The sequence below is a fragment of the Dysidea avara genome, chromosome 8 (genome assembly GCF_963678975.1).
Source record: "Dysidea avara chromosome 8, odDysAvar1.4, whole genome shotgun sequence".
Classification (NCBI taxonomy): domain Eukaryota; kingdom Metazoa; phylum Porifera; class Demospongiae; order Dictyoceratida; family Dysideidae; genus Dysidea; species Dysidea avara.
The window spans coordinates 33900342-33919474 of NC_089279.1; the positions used below are offsets into that span (position 1 = coordinate 33900342).

The 19133-nt window shown below is 37.0% G+C and overlaps 1 protein-coding gene across 1 annotated transcript; it reads left to right on the forward strand.

Annotated features, from left to right (window-relative positions):
- Nucleotides 1–2025: 2025 nt before the first annotated feature.
- Nucleotides 2026–14520, forward strand: LOC136264306 (bone morphogenetic protein 4-like). Its single transcript, XM_066059022.1, has 3 exons — nucleotides 2026–2208; nucleotides 12822–13186; nucleotides 13483–14520. Exons 2-3 carry the CDS (start codon nucleotides 12856–12858, stop codon nucleotides 14286–14288), a joined length of 1137 nt encoding a protein of 378 aa, XP_065915094.1. The 5' UTR covers nucleotides 2026–2208; nucleotides 12822–12855; the 3' UTR covers nucleotides 14289–14520.
- The last annotated feature ends 4613 nt before the right edge of the window (nucleotides 14521–19133 follow it).

Consider the following 19133-nt stretch of genomic DNA (forward strand, 5'->3'; position numbering starts at 1 on the left):
GCCTCAGTGTATCGGCCGCGCCGGCCTCGGGTACGCTTTCCCTGTCCTTCTATTTCTAAAGGATTTATGATTCCAGGACTAAATTACCCAAAACATGTTAACAGTAACTCAGGTAGAATCTGGTGACTACGGTTAACAACTACCGGGTAAGTACCCAGATAACAATGCGAGAACCGGGTGCGATATGCAGGGGGGTGTCACGTAGGTACGCGCTGTAGGTAGATCTGCGACCGCGGTCAAAGTCTTGACTGGCGGAGATTTCGCTTTGACCTGTCACAGTGACTAAGAGCCATTTTCGACCTTTGACCGGTGACTTAGCCATAGCGACGATATTTCAGCACTTTTCGGTTGTGGGTTGGAAGCTTTTACCCTTGACCTTTGAATTGGCACGATTTTGGCGGCCTTGACCTTTGACTTTGACCGCGGTCGCAGATCGCGGTCCAGCTGGTCAGCTTTTAAAATATAATTGCGGGATTTAGCTAAGTCTAAAACGAGGTGTGTATTACTAAAAGATGGTAACTAGTAGCGATCAAACTATATAAGCAGCAGTTTTCTGAGGAAAACTAGACACACTCGTCACCACCATCCACTTCACTTTATCCACCCAAGCGCAAACACCACAGCATATCAAAATAGCTACTTTCCAAGAACTATCATTGATTGGAACTCATTATCAACCTCATTAATTGAAATCACTGATAAGAAATTATTTCTAGATAACAGTTGTAGCTAACTAATCATTTGTAAATAACTAATTGTACATAGTCTCGCGTAGCCAGACTCTATTTCTCCGCACGGTGCTTATCGATTGGAAATTATAAGCGCCTGCTCCGAAAGGGTCTGGGGACTCTACAATAGAAATGTTCTGCCAGCAAATCACCTCTGGATGGGTGAGCGTTGATTGGCCCTAAACCACTTTTAAAAGAGGTGTGGATGACCACAGTTGGCTTCATCATCAGCTAAAGGCAAGGCTTCAGCCTGTTCAGACTCTACAACAAAGGTAAAAGAGCTGACGAGTGTCTGATATACGAGGTGATATGCGCAATCTCACCTTCATGCAGACAGCTTGAGCAAAGAAAATGGCAGTATGCATAGCTATAATAACTTTTACCTTGTTTTCTCTGCGAGTTGCATGCCAGTCTGGAGGCAAAACTGTATATTTCACCTCGCATCTCAGATACGATCACGCTCGTTACAACAAATTTAATAGCTCTTATAATATTCCTTGGTTGTAGAGTCTGAACAGGCTGAAGCCTTGCCTTTAGCTGAGGATGAAGCCAACTGTGGTCATCCACACCTCTATTGAAAGTGGTCTAGGGCCAATCAACGCTCACCCATCCAGAGGTGATTTACAAGCAGAACTTTTCTATTGTAGAGTCCCCAGACCCTTTCGGAGCAGGCGCTTATAATTTCCAATCGATAAGCGCCGTGCGGAGAAATAGGGTCTGGCTACGCGAGACTAAATTGTACATATGTCCCCCCCGTGTAATCCCCCCCTGTAATTCCCCCCCGGGCATAATCAGTAAACACTGCCTGCCCAGTAATAATAATAAAAAAATAAATCAAACTAAGTAAGCAGCAGAATATTTCCCAAGCCTCAGGCGCCTTTAAAAATAATTATCGATAGAAATCGATTTATTATTATTATTTATTACTATTGATATGCATACAAATAATGACATAATAATTAGTCATGTAATGGGGAAAACCTGGTCTCTGCTTGTACCACGGCAACTGCAGCTAATGGGTTCTCACGAGCAAATCTACCGGAAGAAGAGCGAGAACCACGTAGACATCTAGAAATCGACAAGCGCCACCCCGAGAAAATAGGGTATGGCCACGCGAGACTACAAGCTCGCATAACGGTATAGTTCAGCATCTATAACTAGCTATAAAATACGTACGACTGATTTAGACAAATAATGTCCCCCGGAGGATCCGGAGCCTTGCATGTGGTTACGCAATTAGCTCCGGAGTCTTGCATGTGGTCACGCAATTAGCTGGCTAGCATTTGCAAGTGGAATATTTACGCAGTTGTGGAGAGATAATTAGTTAGTGGTGGCAGGCTACTTGTGTTATCCAGGATATTGGGTGAAAAACGAGGTGGAAAATCAGTCACGTTAGCTAATCTGAGGTACGTAGCTATAGCTACTATCGGAAAGTCGAGGAACAGACTTGATTCTTGTCGCCAAACCCTTTACGTATAAGGTACGTAGCTATATGGACCATGCACACACTGTTCAGCTAGGCGTGAGTCTACTAGTCTAGTGAGTCATTTTGTTTTTGGTCTACGTAGCTATATATAGCTACGTAAATCAATTTGCTAGAAAGACGTCTGATGTCAGTGTTTGTATAGCTAAACTCTAATTGTTAATAGCTATTAAACAAAATGTAGCTATATATGAAGTGGATGTTGTCACAACATTGTCCCACTAGAAAAGAGTATACGTAGCTCATGGTGGTATACAGGTACACTTCTTTACTATAATTATAGCTAGTTATCAATTTTTGCTGCAATTCTGCATGAATCGAGCCTCAGAAATTAATATCACTTATTAGTTGATCTGCCTTTAATGACAAAATTTGGAGGGTAATAGAGTTTATTAGCTCTAGAAAGGAGTACATGCATACAAGGGAATTTGTAACCATGTAATTGTAATATGTATACTGTAGGTCAGTGATTCAGAAGTTCCATAGCCAAGCAGGAAAGAAACCTTTAGCAAATTTGCAACAATACGACTGTTTATAACACTGGAAAATTAATTTTGTTATTAGAAGTAAATTGGATATAAAAGTTTAGATTGGCACAATATGCTGATTTGCCAGATTTGTTAAATTTGTCTTCTGCTAAACTGTCCGGTATATAACTACTCGCCATCCCACAAAACTGCAGATATCCAGTTGTATATAGCTATACATGCTTTTAGAAAATTACTTAGATAAAGGCTTTAGATGAATCTTGGGTATTAAGCTGTTAGCTCAATTATAAATGTATGCTGAATCTGTATATTAGCTATTAGCTATGTTTTTAGTATGTGAAGCACCGATGTATGTATGTTCATTACTCAATTGATAATTGAAATTATATTGTTAGGGTCTAATATGTTTATTTTGATGCCTGTATTGTGTCTCTTAGCACCTTATGTAGCACTGCAGTCTGCATGAGTACCCCTTATAGCACTTAACTTTAGTAAACGTATAATATGGTAAAACTGTGGTTGTATGTATGTATGTATATTTACATACTTAGGTTTGCATTTCAAAGGGTTAGATGATCTTTGTTTTTAAAAACAAGTTCTAAATTTTCCTTTACTATAAGTATGGTAAATGGTATTCCACTTCAAAGACTAGTTATGGTAACTAATTGTTTGTCTGGGTAGTATCAAAGAGATTAAAGCATAGATCCTTTACACCCCATCTCCGCATACTTGCTGTACTTACGTGCTGGACTATCCGCACTGTTAGTTAATCAGTGTTAACCGGGAGGAGAAAGTATGATCCATTGTTCTGTAGTGAATTTTGTGTTGTTTGATACAATAATCTTGTTCTTTACTTCGAATAAGGCAGAAAGGTGATTGTGGATGCAAAAAACAGTGACAAAACTTGCTGACAGACTCAAGCGATTAAAACTTTGGCTAGCTGTAAGTCTCGAATTGTTCACACCACTATGAGCGTCAAATCCAGTCCATAAGTATAACTTGAGATAAAGAATCGAACCAACAAAGTCATTAGTCCATGTTTCTGTGTTCAACTCTTGCTACTTGAATGGTGGCAACAAATTTTGGCTAGCTCTACCCGCCTGAAACAACATCTTCTTAACTTACAATTTGTTTTGTGTACTTATATATCCATCCTTTGTTAATCGAACTGAAGTAAACTCATTGCCTGTACTGTTCACTAAACAGAGAATTAGTATGCTAAAGTTGAGTTACTGATGCAGCAATTCATAGATCTCTATGTAGAAAGGTATCGATGGAGGTGAGGATGGAAGTGTTAAAAACAGAACAGTTCAATCCCAGGGGTGTAAAGGATCTATGATTAAAGTGTTGAATCTAAATTAGATAGAAGCCATGTAACAAAAGAAAATTTATGTGACTGCTTGAGGCTACATGAGCTTGAGATTGCTCAGTACACTCAACAAATTTTAGCCTCTCTCAGTAGTACTCAGTGGGATGCATGTACACTCAGTAATGAGGTTGTGAATGATTGTGTGGATGAGCTACTACTGCTGATGTGGCTGAGGCTTTACACTTAGCCTCTACTTCTGTAATCATCAAAATAGCTAGATTATATACTATAACAGTTACCTAGCTTCATCTTCAAAGTATCTTAAAAGGTTTTAATTATTTGTCACCTTCCATAATGCATCTACTGAGTCAATGGCCTAACCACATGGCTACTGTTTCCTAACCATCAAAGCTACTGCATGACCAATATGGTCATGTAACAGGCTTTATGGTTAGGAAGTGGTTGGAGATTGACCTGGTAGTTACAAGGCTTGAGTTCATGACTGCTGGTGTACTTTGTTTCCTGTAGCTATAAACTCTTTACTCCAATTACTCTTGGTTACCCATCCGTAAAATTGGGAGCCTACAACTTGTGTATGCAAGTATGTGACAAACATAATAACAGTTTTTAACTGATGCTGATCAAGCAGGATTTTTCAAGGCGGTTTCCAACAGCAACACTATGACTAGGTCACCAGCAGCTGGAGTCTAAAATGTAACAGATTGCCATATTTCATGGATGAGATAATGTGATAGTTAACATGATATATAACCCCCTGGGACACAGATTTGTAAACAATAAGAGCATTATTTGATTTCTAATGAAGCAATGAGGCATATATTCAGCATGTGTCTTGTAACACCCAAGTGTATGATATTTTTCAACAGGGAGACAGTATCAGCTACAGCTGTTTTTAGCTGTGCATGCCCTGAGCACATTATAACAACCATATAATTATACAAAATTAATCATTTTAAAACTATTTAATTAATGATACTGTTTCATTTAAGCTGCTCCAAATAACTGTGCCATAATCATACAAAGATCTTTTCCTCATTATAGTTTAAATGTATGGCTGGTACATATAAATGATGAATAGTTGCACCCAGCACCGCCTGTCACAGACACAACAGTTTTCAAAGTGCTGTGTAAATGGAAGGGTGATTTTCTTGACAAAATCTTGTAGATTTTGAATAGCATTGTGGAATCTGCAATGCTCAGCTAAGGTAAGTTTAAACACAGAAGAACTAGTGTCAGTGATATACAGGAGGTCTAGTCCCATGTATGTCTAAAAACTGCAGACTATGGCAGTATATACTCATATCCTTATTTTACTGCATTACCCACATTTATATTTCTACAATGTCTATATATAGTCTAGAAATATTTCTTCTTTAATGAAAGAGCCTAAAATTCAATACAGTGGCGTAGCCAAACCCTGACAAGCCAAGACATTACCCTGGCAACAGACCACTTTGCCCCACCATCAGCCACCCAGAGCAATTAAAGACATGGGCTGGAGCTATTGTAGCTACAAGAATAGATAACATAACTTACACCTTACACAATACTAACCATGGTATTTTCGCCAATGTTTTTCTTTCCAACTAGTCAAAGGACAGAGATGGGATTATCCAAGGGATTTTCCATATAAGTAACTCAACTGTGTAAAAATAATAGGAGGAAATAAATAGAAGCGAGACCATGTGATTAAAAAATACCGCACAGCATTGTGACAAGGAGTCAAGAAAAGAATTTGTAGTCCATTAAAGTGGGTTGGACAGTTAACATTTGGATTAACTAGTGTAACTATCAGTGTGGTCAAAACTCAGATCAGAGAATAGAGGCGAGGCAGCCTATTTAGGTATTTAGGCATTAGTACCTGCTGGCCATGTAGATGCTATTTAGTGATAGTTCAAATGGTATGGAGTACTTGTTCAGTCAGCAATTGTTTTCTCTTTTTTGTTTCTAAGCTGACAACTCTAATGGTATAGTCATCACGTGATACAACACTAAAAGCGCCTCATGCTTTAATTCAGATTACTTCTTAGTCTGGTATTAAGATACAGAGATGTAGTAAGGGATAAGAATGCCAATAACTAGCTAGCGTTCACTTAGAGCAAGGTTACAGTACATTAGTCATTTTGCATACAGTAGTGTAGGTAGCTATATGTAGTGATGCATACACATTACTTTTAAAATGCTGCATTGATGTCCATATGAAAATGGACATGTGTATGTGTGCTGCATGGTCGGCTTGCCTGTCCAATGCCCTGACATGGCAAAACGTCTGGCTACTCCACTGATTCAAAAACATAATTTCCAACAATAGTTTCTTCTCATATTAAAATACCTGTTAATGGCAACATAGATATTTACAGGGGAAGATTTAGGGAGGGGGCTAAGGGGCTGTAGCTCCCCCTTCCTTTCTAAGTTAGTAATTGGCCAATAAAACCCTAAATCTTCTATGTGTATCAAAAGCAGACTTATTTCAGAAACTATGCATCACTACCAACACAAATATTGTCTATGTAACTATACTTATTGTTCAACTCTGTTCCAGGAGAGTATAGCTTCCTTTTCCTCAAGAATTCTTCCAAAAACAGGTTTTGATTATGGGTTGCATCTCCGGTTACAAAAGTTTTAATTGTGGGTTTTGTTTTATTCAGATAATAAGCAGGGTTTTCCACTATGGCTATAAGAGGTGATTAGTGTGATTTTTATATTTAAGAAGTGCTAGTTGGTTTAATTGGTTTAGAGTTATCAGCTTCATATGTAGCTGACAACTCAGCCATTTAGCAAACTGTAGTCTTTGGAAATTTACAGTCTATAAGGCAGTTATAGCATATTCACCCACTTTTTTCTGTACCTTCTGATATGACCCCATGCTGTGGGTTATGGTGCTGGCATTTGTAGCTAGCCATAGATCAGTCTTCATAACCCGGCAGATCTAGAAATAAGTTGACTATCACAACAGCAAATTCAGAAAGCAAATATAGTTGTACTTTGCTAAGGATTGCCAGTGGACTAACTAATAGCTACTAGTATACCCTGCTTTGTGCTTCACTGAATTCTTCTGCTTTTCAGTACACTTTATTTGGTGGTAAAACTGACAAAGTGTCACTAGGCTAAGGAGCATGCATACTAATAATTGTGATCTCATTTATGTTCAACACCACTACTACTTAGCTATAGCTACATGTTTCTGCCTCACAGAATGACAAGGATTTAGCTGATTAGAGTATGGCTAAGAGGAGCTGTTCCATTATGGTATATAGCTAGCTATATATATCTAAATGCTTGGTAGCTACAAATGAAAAGATTATCATGTATGCATGATAGCTACTCAATGCATATTGTAATCAGTCTTCATTTAATGGAAATGTAATGAAATAAACTGAAATTCCATTATTTTCATGCTAAAAGCACTCTCAGATTCACCTTTAGAGGACCTAATTTTCAAAAATTTCCTTGGGGGCCATGCTCCCAGACCCCTTACATTGGCATGCTTTGCATGATAGTGTGCTTTGCACACTAATGTAGTCATTACTTCGAATAGCTAATTTGATCATGGATGATACTACATGAATCTTACCACTAGGGCCTTTTGAAAACACTTGGTATCTTCTAATGTCTGGCTTGGTATCACTTGGTATCAGATTCACTTGGTATCTTCTACATCCAGCTTAGTTCCTCCTTTCAAAAAATCCTAGATCTGCCCCTGGTTTATATGAGTATGATTCACTGCATAAAGATGACTGCTCTATTAGAGTATTATGATCTTTTTAAAAATTTTCAAGAGGGCTAGTTGTCCCATGTGGATAATTTCCTAAGAGATTAGTATTTTATGCTATGTACTATAAATTTTGGTGCTGTAGTGCATGCTGTCACTCACGTCAGTGTGTTAGGTTCCTACTGAAACTTTAGGAATCTAAATTTCAAAGGGGGACATCCTGAACCTCCTCCTACACCCCTGTTGATAAGGTTTAAATGTTGGTGAATATATAGATTTATAACTTTGTTAGGTAACTTGTAATGTGATTTATTATACAAGTAATAACAAAAGTATGTATATATGAGATGTTAGGTTACCATATAGAATTAGTTAGATATTGATCATGATTGTCTTATTACCTATCCACCAATGATGGAAACATTTTGGGTCAATCTGAAGACACTTTTGGGCTTGGTTTTACCCAACCAAAACTGTCATGTTGTTGTGAGAAAAAATCGTGGCAGGTTTGTGGGTTATATTATATCATGGATTGCCCCCACACCTTCAATGTCCCTACTATACAGTACTATCATACTGTATGATATGGAGCACATGTGTCATATAACCAGTGGCTTCATTGTGCACTATTATGTGTAATAATTTATCATACAGTACGATAGGCATAACAAAGATTTGGGCGTGGCATATGAAAAACATCACCCAAAAACCAACCTCACTTTTCCCTGATGACAATGAGGCAATATTGGTTAGGTAAAACTAAGCCTAAACAAGCCTTCAGATCAACCCAAAATGCTTTCAACAAGTTGCTAATTAAACAGAATTTTCTACTGACTGAATGGCTGAGTAACTGATGCCTTCAAACAAGTGTAACTTGATAACGGCTAAGGCTACTTGATTTTTTCACTGTTCAATGTTGCTTCAGCTGGACAGGTACCTTTTGGTATAACACAGTATGCACAATGCATTCTTCATGGAATTACCAGGAGCGGATCCAGACTTTTGGAGAGGGGGTTAAAATGAAATCACACTACAGGGAAGGCACACCTTAGTGTGCATGCAAAATATGCCAACCAAGGGGGTCTGGGGATGTTCCCTTCCAGAAATTTTGAAAATTAGATGCTCTGAGATGGAATCTGAGAGTGAGTTCAGCATGGGTCCATCTCAAGTTTTATATTAGATGTGACTGCTTTATTAGGGTATCTCGACCTTCATACCTCGAGTTTGAAGTTTATATAGTGTACATTATTTTATTGATGGGCCAGGGTTTCCAACTACCTACCTGCTGAACATTTTAAACATAGCCTCTACAACAGCTCTGCACAGTACACACCTATGTGCACTTAAATACATTGGTGTAGTTGCTAGAGAGGATCTTAGAATGCACTCAATGCAACTCGCGCTCCCTTAAAAATTTGAAAAACTCTGAATATTGAAAGGTATATACATTTAACAGATTTTGGTGCATACAGCTATAATAGCTATTTAGACAACAATCAAAAGGAAAGTTACTGTTTGTGTTAAAGAAATTTTATTTGATGATACAATGCCACTCATATACGCACAGCTAGCTGTGTACTTTTATACAACACTCAAATATATTTAATTGTGGGTTTTACTTAGAATGTAGACTGGCTGTTGGGAGTCTTGGGAGTACAGCATTACATGATAGAGACTGGTGGTAGCTATTTGCAGCTAAAGTCACAAACAGAAAGATTAAAACTTCACTGGATGAGATTTTCATGACATACCCCGTATACATAGAGCACAATTGACATGTACGTATACTAAAAATTTTTTGAGGGGGTCAAGAGCCCCCTTGACCCACCCCTAAATCTGCAACTGACTTACCAGTGTCCTCCTTTGTGTTCTTCATCTTTGCTGACAGTAAAAAGTGTCAATTTGGCAGTAGCACGAGATGGCTTCCCTTCATAACAGATATCATCCATATTTTTCATAGTGGCTACTTTGGTTGCAGCGGTGCTTTTCAAACAGTTCTTGATTCGTAATGCTGTGTAACAGGTTGAACATAGCTGACAATGAAGCATAATGGATGCTTCAATTTTTTCATACAATAATGGATAGCTGGGTCACACGGTGCACTTCTTTCTTTTGATGCAGTATGCGTGGGTTCACCAGTCTTAATAATTTTATTTTACAAAAAAAGTTAACAAAACAAGTGCACAAAAATTTAGAATTTTCAACTAGAATAGGGACCATATAAGCACATTGATAAAAAGTACTGAAAGAAGCTGGAGTAGTACATGATAGTAAATCACAGTAAAACAATAAGAAGTGTTATATCCCTACTGTGGTACAATGGAAATGCACGGTATAATAGGGATCCACACAAAAACAGCCAAACTATGAAAAAATGGTGTGGCCTTAACAATCCTGGATGAAAAAGTAGTGAAATCAAAGGTGGCAACCAAGAAATGGCTGCAATGACGTTAATGCTAATAAATTTTAACAATGCGCACCACCATTATTAAAATTTTTCAGCATTAACATCATTGCAGCCATTTCTTGGCCGCCACCTTTGACTTCACAACTTTTTTCATCCAGGCTTTTTAAGGCCACACCATTTTTTCACAGCTTGGCTGTTTTTGTATGGATTTCACTTCTTTTTGTACTTTATAACCAGCCTATGGCTGACTTTGAGGTTTCACATTTCTTCTTTTCTATGCAGACACAATGATGATTATTGAAGACAGACTTATAAATGTATTTCATTGCATATTTTAATTCAATATTTGATAATATTATTGTAATACTCTAATAGAGTGTACATTTTTTGAGGACTTCTAATAGAACATACATAGAATGTTCTAGAACAATCTAGTACTTCTATTGGTAGATCTATGACATTACAAACATTTGATAATAGTCAATAAAAAAGAAAAAGAAAGTCAAACTGTGGACAGAGAAGCAAACTCTGCCCAATCCTGGGTTGATGGAATCGTTTGCAGATTATAAAGCAGAAATTAAGTGAGGTGATCAATCAGGGTAGCAGTGGTTAAGGATGTAGGTGTTAGGTATGGAGATCCCTGGTCTGAACTCTGGTAAAGTTTTTTTCTGACATTTTTTGTACACCTTTTTTACCCATGGTGACTGCTCTATTAGAGTATCTCAATTCTGTGATTTTAAATTTGTTTGGTTTTTGCTTTATAACTTTTTGGTTTTCACATTGTAACTTTGCCATTGTAACTCTATTGCTATTCAAACTATCAAAAGGTACTGCTACGATGATCAGCCTATCTGCATACCAATTTTCAAGTTATTCCTATACTCAGTTTACCCTGTAGCCGTGACAGAAGTTTGATCTTTTTTATGTGAATAAATGCTCATAACTCCTTGGATATTCCTCAGATTCACAGCAAACGTGGTACGTGGATCCACCATTACAAGCTCTTCATTTGTGCCAAAGATCAAGGCAATCAAGTTACATTTTTGCATTTTATATCAACTTTTGCAAAGTGTATGAAAAGAAATCAAAGCCCCCATAAAAAACAAAGAAATTAAAACGAAACTGTGAACACCCATACCTCGCAAATGGCTGTTGCGAATTTAATTTAATTTGCTGTGTGACATACCCTACCTGGCGTACAGCTATAATGCAAAAATGGTGTGTTTTGGAGAAGGGACCATGGAGCTATGCATGCATAAAAAAGCTGTTTTCTTTTTCCCTGTCAATATACTCACAGTGTGGTGCACCGGCTTTCTTGGCCGCACGACACACTACTGTGTGTCTTGATATAACACTTCTTATTGTTATACTGTGATTTCAATATCAGTCACTACTCCAGCTTGTTTCAGTACTTTGATGTGCTATGGTCCCTACTCTAGTTGAAAATTCTAAGATTTATTGTGTACTTGTATAGCTAAACAAATTCATGGGTTTCAGATTCCTGCCTTGTGAAACATGAGATAAATGAAGCTTCTCAATAAACTAACTTGGATGTCTCAACATGTATATTCCATATCTCAATTAGTGTAGTTTAGTTCTTATGTGATCATTTGCCAATGCACTATCACACCTATGTATTACTAGGTATCTACATAAATAATCAGGAATGCAAGATTACATACAAAACTTCCACTGTTTATTTACACCTTATTTGTTATAGCTGTAGCATACCTATAACACTGCATACTCAAAGGACAAAGAACCCACTTTTTGATCCTATGGCATTATACTATAGGATCATGCAGTGTTCAATATTTAATAAGACTCCACAGTCTCGTTCATATAAACTTTGTGAATTTATTTGTCACATTGTTTAGTGTGTGTTATGAACTAAACTCATTTGACATACAAGTTGTATCTTATTACCGACTTTTGGTATGGTTTAACCATTGTTCCTCAGCTTTTGTGCCTCTTACAAAGAATAATGAATGCTCCAAGACTTATTTCGTGAACTTACCCGACTAGACAACTTACATGCTCCATGGCCACTCCTATCTGATGCACATGTGTCATCATATAATATAATTAAGGAGTGTACGTTAGTATAGTGACTGACAAGAAAATCAACTCCTCCATTGAATATTCTTTTGTGAAATTACTTTGCTACTTAGTAACTGAAATATGTACTCCTTACACCTGTAGCTAATCCCTATATCAATGAAAAGTGATAACTGCACATAGTGAAAATAATAGTTTGTAATTTTATATGTCTGAACTATGAATACATATTGTGAAAAGCATTGCATTATTTTGCAGTTCTTGTGGTTATACTAATTCCATCTCCAAATGCCAAAATGGTAAGGACAACTTCTTTATGTGCAGAAATACTTTTGCAACAAAAATGTGGCTTTCCTAAACCTCAAAAATATGCTTCAATCCATATGGTATTTGCATACTTATACAGTAGGCATTAACAATAATCAGTATACACTTTTGCAATGTATTACTGGGTATGTCAAATAAGAAAGTATGTCTTCTGTCAGTGTTATCAAGAGTTAATAATAGTAGGGATTAACTTTTGGTGTATGATAACTGATTTTACTACACATGTACAGGGAAAACGGCATTGTAAAACATCAGCTGACTAGCACTTTCTTCATCATTGTTTTGCAGATTTGGTTTTGCAAAGAAGAAAAGAGTTAGAAAGATGATGAAGTTCTCAGTGTGTCTGATTGTACTACTACTCACTATCAGTCATTTTACAGTTCACCCATTTCCCATCAGACATATGGTAGAGGAGCAGCAACTGGTGAAGGTGGCTAGAAGGGACTCAAGGAAAGTCAATCCAGGCTTGGAGCACACTGATGACAGCCTTAAAATGGATGAATTTGCTAATGAAATAGCTAATGCATCTCTTCCCAGCTACTTAAAGAATCTGTACATCAACTTCACCTTTCCTGGTGGAAACACTCATCTTTTAGAAAATCATCACATTATTTCAGCAAACACAATACGATCATATGGGAACCAAGCAAAGAGTGAGTTAAGTATATAATTGATGCTGTACACAAATGCACAGGGCTAAACCATGGTTGCATCATTAATACCGTATAGCCAGAAAGTTTGGTGGGAGAACACTTTGGCTAATTTCCTGCAATTGGATTTTGATGAGAAAAAGTTTGGCAAATGTGTTAGTATCTAATACAGATATGTATGTACATTAGTTTGGTGAAACACCACTCACTTGCCAAATTCACCAAACTTCCCAACTATATAGTGTGCTTTGTAGCATAAAGTACTGTAAGTGAATAATCTAAATTCTTTTTTTCTACAGGTGTCAATCACAATTATTATAAATTTAACATTGACAAGGCCAGTATTGACAGAGAGGAAATAATTCATGCTGAACTACGTCTACTACAGAAGATCTCAATGCCAGGAGACTACTATGAGGTCAATATTTATTACCTGCTCAATGACAGCAACATCGATTCACCTCTAAAGCTCGCCTTCAAACAAACTGACTCTAGTCCTGGATGGAAAACATTAGATGTCACTCCAATAGTTGAGAGCTGGAAACAAGGATGGGTTAACTATGGCTTGAAAGTTACGCTAACTAAAGGAGAACAGCAACTATCATGTGATGGTGTTTACTCTTCTGGGGAACAAGAAGATATACTGAACACTGAGCCTTTGTTAGTTGTGTTCACTCATGATAACACCAACAAATTCTTGAGTGAAGTAATGAAACACAAAAGGATATCAGGTATAAAGCACAAGAAAGAGAAACGTCAAACCACTACTCCAGTTCAGACTTCAAATGTGGCATGTCATCTTCAAAAGATGGAGGTGAATAAAAGTGCCATAGCTGCAGGAAATGTCCATATGATTTTCCCCAACTTTTTTGATGTTGGAGTGTGTGGTGGTCACTGTCCAAGACTACCAGTAGAATCATTAACTGATTATGCAAGTATTCTTTCCCTCCACTACTACCAGACCAGAGGCCATGCAGGGGCACCAAAGAGGTGTTGTGTACCAACTAATTTTAAAGTAATCACAATGGTGTTCCATGATGAATCGACTAATGAAACCATATACAAAAGAATTCCAGTTAAAGCTACCTTGTGTGGCTGCATCTGATGTCTTGCACAGAACTGCAATGAAACGTTACAGTTTCCAAGCCAAAATACTGTACAATAATTTGTTAAATACAACATTCTGAGAACTGCATGTGGCATGCATATTTCACTATAACACAAATGTGATGTAGTTGTGCTGTATATGTATAATCAGTGTAGTACTTACATTTATTTGGTATTATATGTTTACAGACTTGCAGTTATAGTATGCTTTGTCTGACATGAATAACAAATGAGCTGTTTCAATTAACACCTCTGACTTCAACATGTACCCTCCACACTTATCAGAGGGTGTCATCACAATTGGAAATTATGGACCCAATTTGGATATGTAGGTTGTTCGTGGAGTTGATCCTCCTTGGCTGATCACTCCCATGATCTAATCTATAATGTGTACATATCTTAGTACCCCCAGTAACCCAATATGAGTGGTTCTTACATAGTTACACTTCTATATAGTCATTTGTGTAACTTGATAACTTTACAAGATCATGCCCTAGTAAAATGAGTTATATGCAGGTATTCAGTGGAAAAATTCAGTTGATATACTATTCATTGTGCAATATCATTAAATTATTATATATGCATAAACTGTCTACCTTTAGAGAGGGTAGCATAACAGCAAGAGTTCATAATGTAGTAGTAAGAGCTTTTCTAATATTATGAAATCTTTATAACAGTTATGTGTGCAGGTACAGTCTCTCATCATGTCAAGCACATGATAATAATTTATTATTATTCCAGTTGGGCATTGGTGGTGTTATATATGATGGTTAGACCTTTACAAGAAGCAAATTGGTTGGTTATAACATTCAAATACAAATTGAATGGAGAGAGATTCCTAGAACTAAGCTGTGTGTGTGTGGGTATCCCCTTATAAGCACTTGCCAACATCACAAATTGCTTGGGGATCAAGTCACTGCCTGATCTGGGATTTTTGCTGCATTCAACACAGTTTTAATATTGTTTTGATTCCCTGCTTTCAGCCTTCTTGTCCACAATTAGCCTTTTATTGTTTCTGGCACCCAGCATCCCTATAGTGGTATAGTAATTATTAATAGATATTCAGTATGGGATATACATAAATAACTAACGAACTACGTATATTAATGTGGAATGCAAGAAAAGCTTCAAGCGTAATTTGATCCACAGGTCCTGGATTCAAGCCAAGTGATACACTCATTGGTTAATTACTATCAGAGGGATAGATCGGCAATAAAAGGTACACGCACAAAGTCTAACATGTATGCATATTTATAGAGGCTAACTGAAGTGTCATCACAAGTGAGAAAAAGTATTTGCATTGTATTATTAGTTCAAGAGAACTGTAGCTATATAACATGCCTAGTTACAAAAAGAAATACCTATAACTATACTCTAAGAAAATTCCAGTGATTCTTGAATACATATATTGCAGGTACTCACATTATTATCCATATTCAGCTAGGGGGTAACCATCTACCCACAATAGTAAGGATAAAATTACATGAGTTACCAGGTCATGTTACAGTCAAAGTAGTATAAAAAGAGCTGAGCTTGATAAGTTTTATCAATCATTTAGTTTTACAAAGAAGAAAAAGAAGGATTAAAATATTTATTAACAAAGAAGATGACATTCTCAGTGTGTCTGATTGTACTACTACTCACTATCAGTCATTTTATAGTTCACTCAGTTCCCATCAGACATATGGTAGAGGAGCAGCAACCAGTGAAGGTGACTAGACGAGAACTAAATAATATAGACTCAGAGAAAATTGCTGACAGTAATAATGAGAATGAATTTGCTCATGAACTAGCTAATGCATCTCTACCCAGCTACCTGAAGGATTTGTATGTCAACTTTAGTTTTCCTAGTGGATCAGCCCATACACTGAAAGATCAAAAGATGAATGCAGCAAACACAATAAGATCCTTTGAAAATCGAGCAGCTGGTAAGTTGACTGCATTTTAAGCTCAAACTTAAATGTATGAAGAACTAATCATAATATAATTATATAATATTTGGAATATTACTTAATATAAGTATGTTGTTCTACAGATGCTAGCTGTGGACATTATAAATTTAACATTGACAAGGCCAGTATTAATGGAGAGGAAATAATTCATGCTGAACTACGTCTACTACAGAACATCTCGATGCCAGGAGACTACTATGAGGTCAATATTTATTACCTGCTCAATGGCAACAACATTGACTCACCTCTAAAGCTCACCTTCAAACACACTGACTCTAGTCCAGGATGGAAAACATTTGATGTCACTCCAATAGTTGAGAGTTGGAAACAAGGATGGGTTAACTATGGCTTGAAAGTTACACTGACTAAAGGAGAACAACAACTATCATGTGAAGGTGTTTACTCTTCTGGGGAACAAGAAGACATTCTGAACACTGAACCTTTGTTAGTTGTGTTCACTCATGACAGCACCAACAAATTCTTGAGTGAAGTATTAAAAGACAAAAAAATATCTGATATAAAGCACAAGAAAGTAAGACGTGAAAGTAACAGTACTAGTTCTATTCAGACGTCACATGTGTCATGTCATCTTCAAAAGATGGAGGTTAGCAACACTGCCATAAGCGCAGGCAAAGTCCATCTGATGATCCCCAAGTTGTTTGATGTTGGAGTGTGTGGGGGTCACTGTCCAAGACTACTAGTAGAATCATTAACTGATTATGCAAGTATTCTTTCCCTCCACTACTACCAGACCAGAGGCCATGCAGGGGCACCAAAGAGATGTTGTGTACCAACTAATTTTGAGGAAATACCGATGGTGTTCTACGATGAGCTGACCCAGGAGAGCATCTTTAAAACTGTTCCTGTCAAAGCTACTTCATGTGGTTGTGTATAACGTCTAATATCAACAAATCACTTTAAAGAGATAATGAATTTTTAACTTTTTATTAACATCTCTCTGTTGTAGTATTAAATTTTTACAAATGAAGTTTTAATCAGTTGCACTTAGCTACTAAAGTATATGATTAATGTAAACAATGAGTTGTACATGTTGTTATAAACTACTTGTGAATAAAGTAATTAAAAGACAATATAGCATCGACTAATATGTTACTCTAAAATTCTTGGAAAGTTAAAATAGATGCATATCTCATTTATTATGAAACTTTATATCAACAAAGCAGAGAGTACGTGAAGAAACAAAATCAATATTCCAATAAAACATTTGACTGTCACATCTGCGTACTGCAAACTTTGATACCCCATGCTAGGAAATATTTGTTTGTACCGTACCCACACTGCCCATGTCCATAGCACCCTGCCACATGGTGAAATTGTGTATAGCTCATTAGCTAATAGCTATGGTATACTAGAATTAACAGCTGTACAACAACTGAGTAATGCTGCACAGAAAGTCAAAGAAACCACTAAGATCCACAGAAGAGCAAATTTTTCTTAGCTTATTTGTGTAAATTAAACATTATTTCTAACTAGATTAATAGGCTGAGTGCATTAGCTAGGAATCTAAAGAACTTGCCGTGACCTTTTTTATAGGTGGTACTGTAGTAGTACAATTATGACATCATGCCATACAACAAACATTATGCACTTATAGTACAGGACAGGTGTATTCATTCTGTTTAATTTGTCTCTCTGCATGTGTGCCTGAGCTTCAGGTAAATATCATTAATGTTTAAGGTGAGATGAGAGAAATAAGTGAGACTAAACATTTTGCATGCTGTATCTCCTTGTATAAGTATGACACAGGTAGATGCACAGCATGTATACTTCGTGGTCAGCACTTGATTGGCAAGTACAGATATAGTCTCGGAGCTTTAACATGTGTATTCCAAAACTGCTGAAATATAACGTGTGCCACTACACAACTTTTGTGCATTAAACTTTGTGATTGTCTTGCATTCACATGCATGTTCACTGATGGTCTTAAAATGCACTCAATCAACTTATCCAACTTCAAAATTTAATGCATACCCTACACAATTGTCAGAGGGCATCATCACAAATGACCCAATTTGGAGATATAGGTTGTTTAGTGATACACAAGTAGTTGCTGTAATTGATTCTCCTTAGCTGCAACACCTCCACAAGCTAGCACACCTGTAACCTACATGTAACATCTCACATAGTTACATCCACATATAGTCACTTGTGAAACTTGATAACTGCACAAGAACATGTTCTATTAAATGAGATATAATTGTAGGTGATACTACACTGGCAAGAAATTTAGTATAGATATACATTTCTGTGAAACCAAAGCCAGACAATAGAGGAAGCCTTTGTAGGATAACGTGTGGAAAAAACATGTATAGCTAAACAGAGACAGAAACATGTATAACTAAGTAGTAGTGGTGTTGAACATCACAATTATTAGTATGCATGCTCCTTACCTAGTGATACTTTGGTAGCCTTAACACCAACAAAGGGTACTGAAAAGCAGAATGCAGTGAAGGGTACTAGTAGCTATTAGCTAGTCCACTGGAAATCCGTAGTAAAGTGCAACTATATTTGCATTCATGGGGTTTCTGAATTTGCTGTTGTGATAGCCAACTTTATATTTCTAGATCTGCCGGGTTGTGAAGACTGATCTATAGCTACTGTAGCTACAAATATCAGCACCATAACCCACAGCATGGGGTCATATCAGAAGATCAGATTTAACATTCATAGACAAAAGTGCTATAGCAGCCTTATAAAATACCAAGACTACAGTTTGCAGTAAATGGCTGAGTTGGTAACTACATATTAGGCCACTCCAAATAAATTCTCTGTTTCCCATCCACCGCCCGCATCTGGTTACTGTCAGCTCTAAATATTCCATTATTCCGTATTCTTCCATTATTTTCTGGTTATTCTTGCATACTGACAGG

Bases quoted from the DNA above. Each gene is read 5' to 3' on its own strand.
- LOC136264306 (XM_066059022.1), top strand. From the start codon at position 12,856: ATGATGAAGTTCTCAGTGTGTCTGATTGTACTACTACTCACTATCAGT. The intron at 13,187-13,482 runs GTGAGTTAAGTA...TTTTTTCTACAG, and splicing joins ATATGGGAACCAAGCAAAGA to GTGTCAATCACAATTATTAT.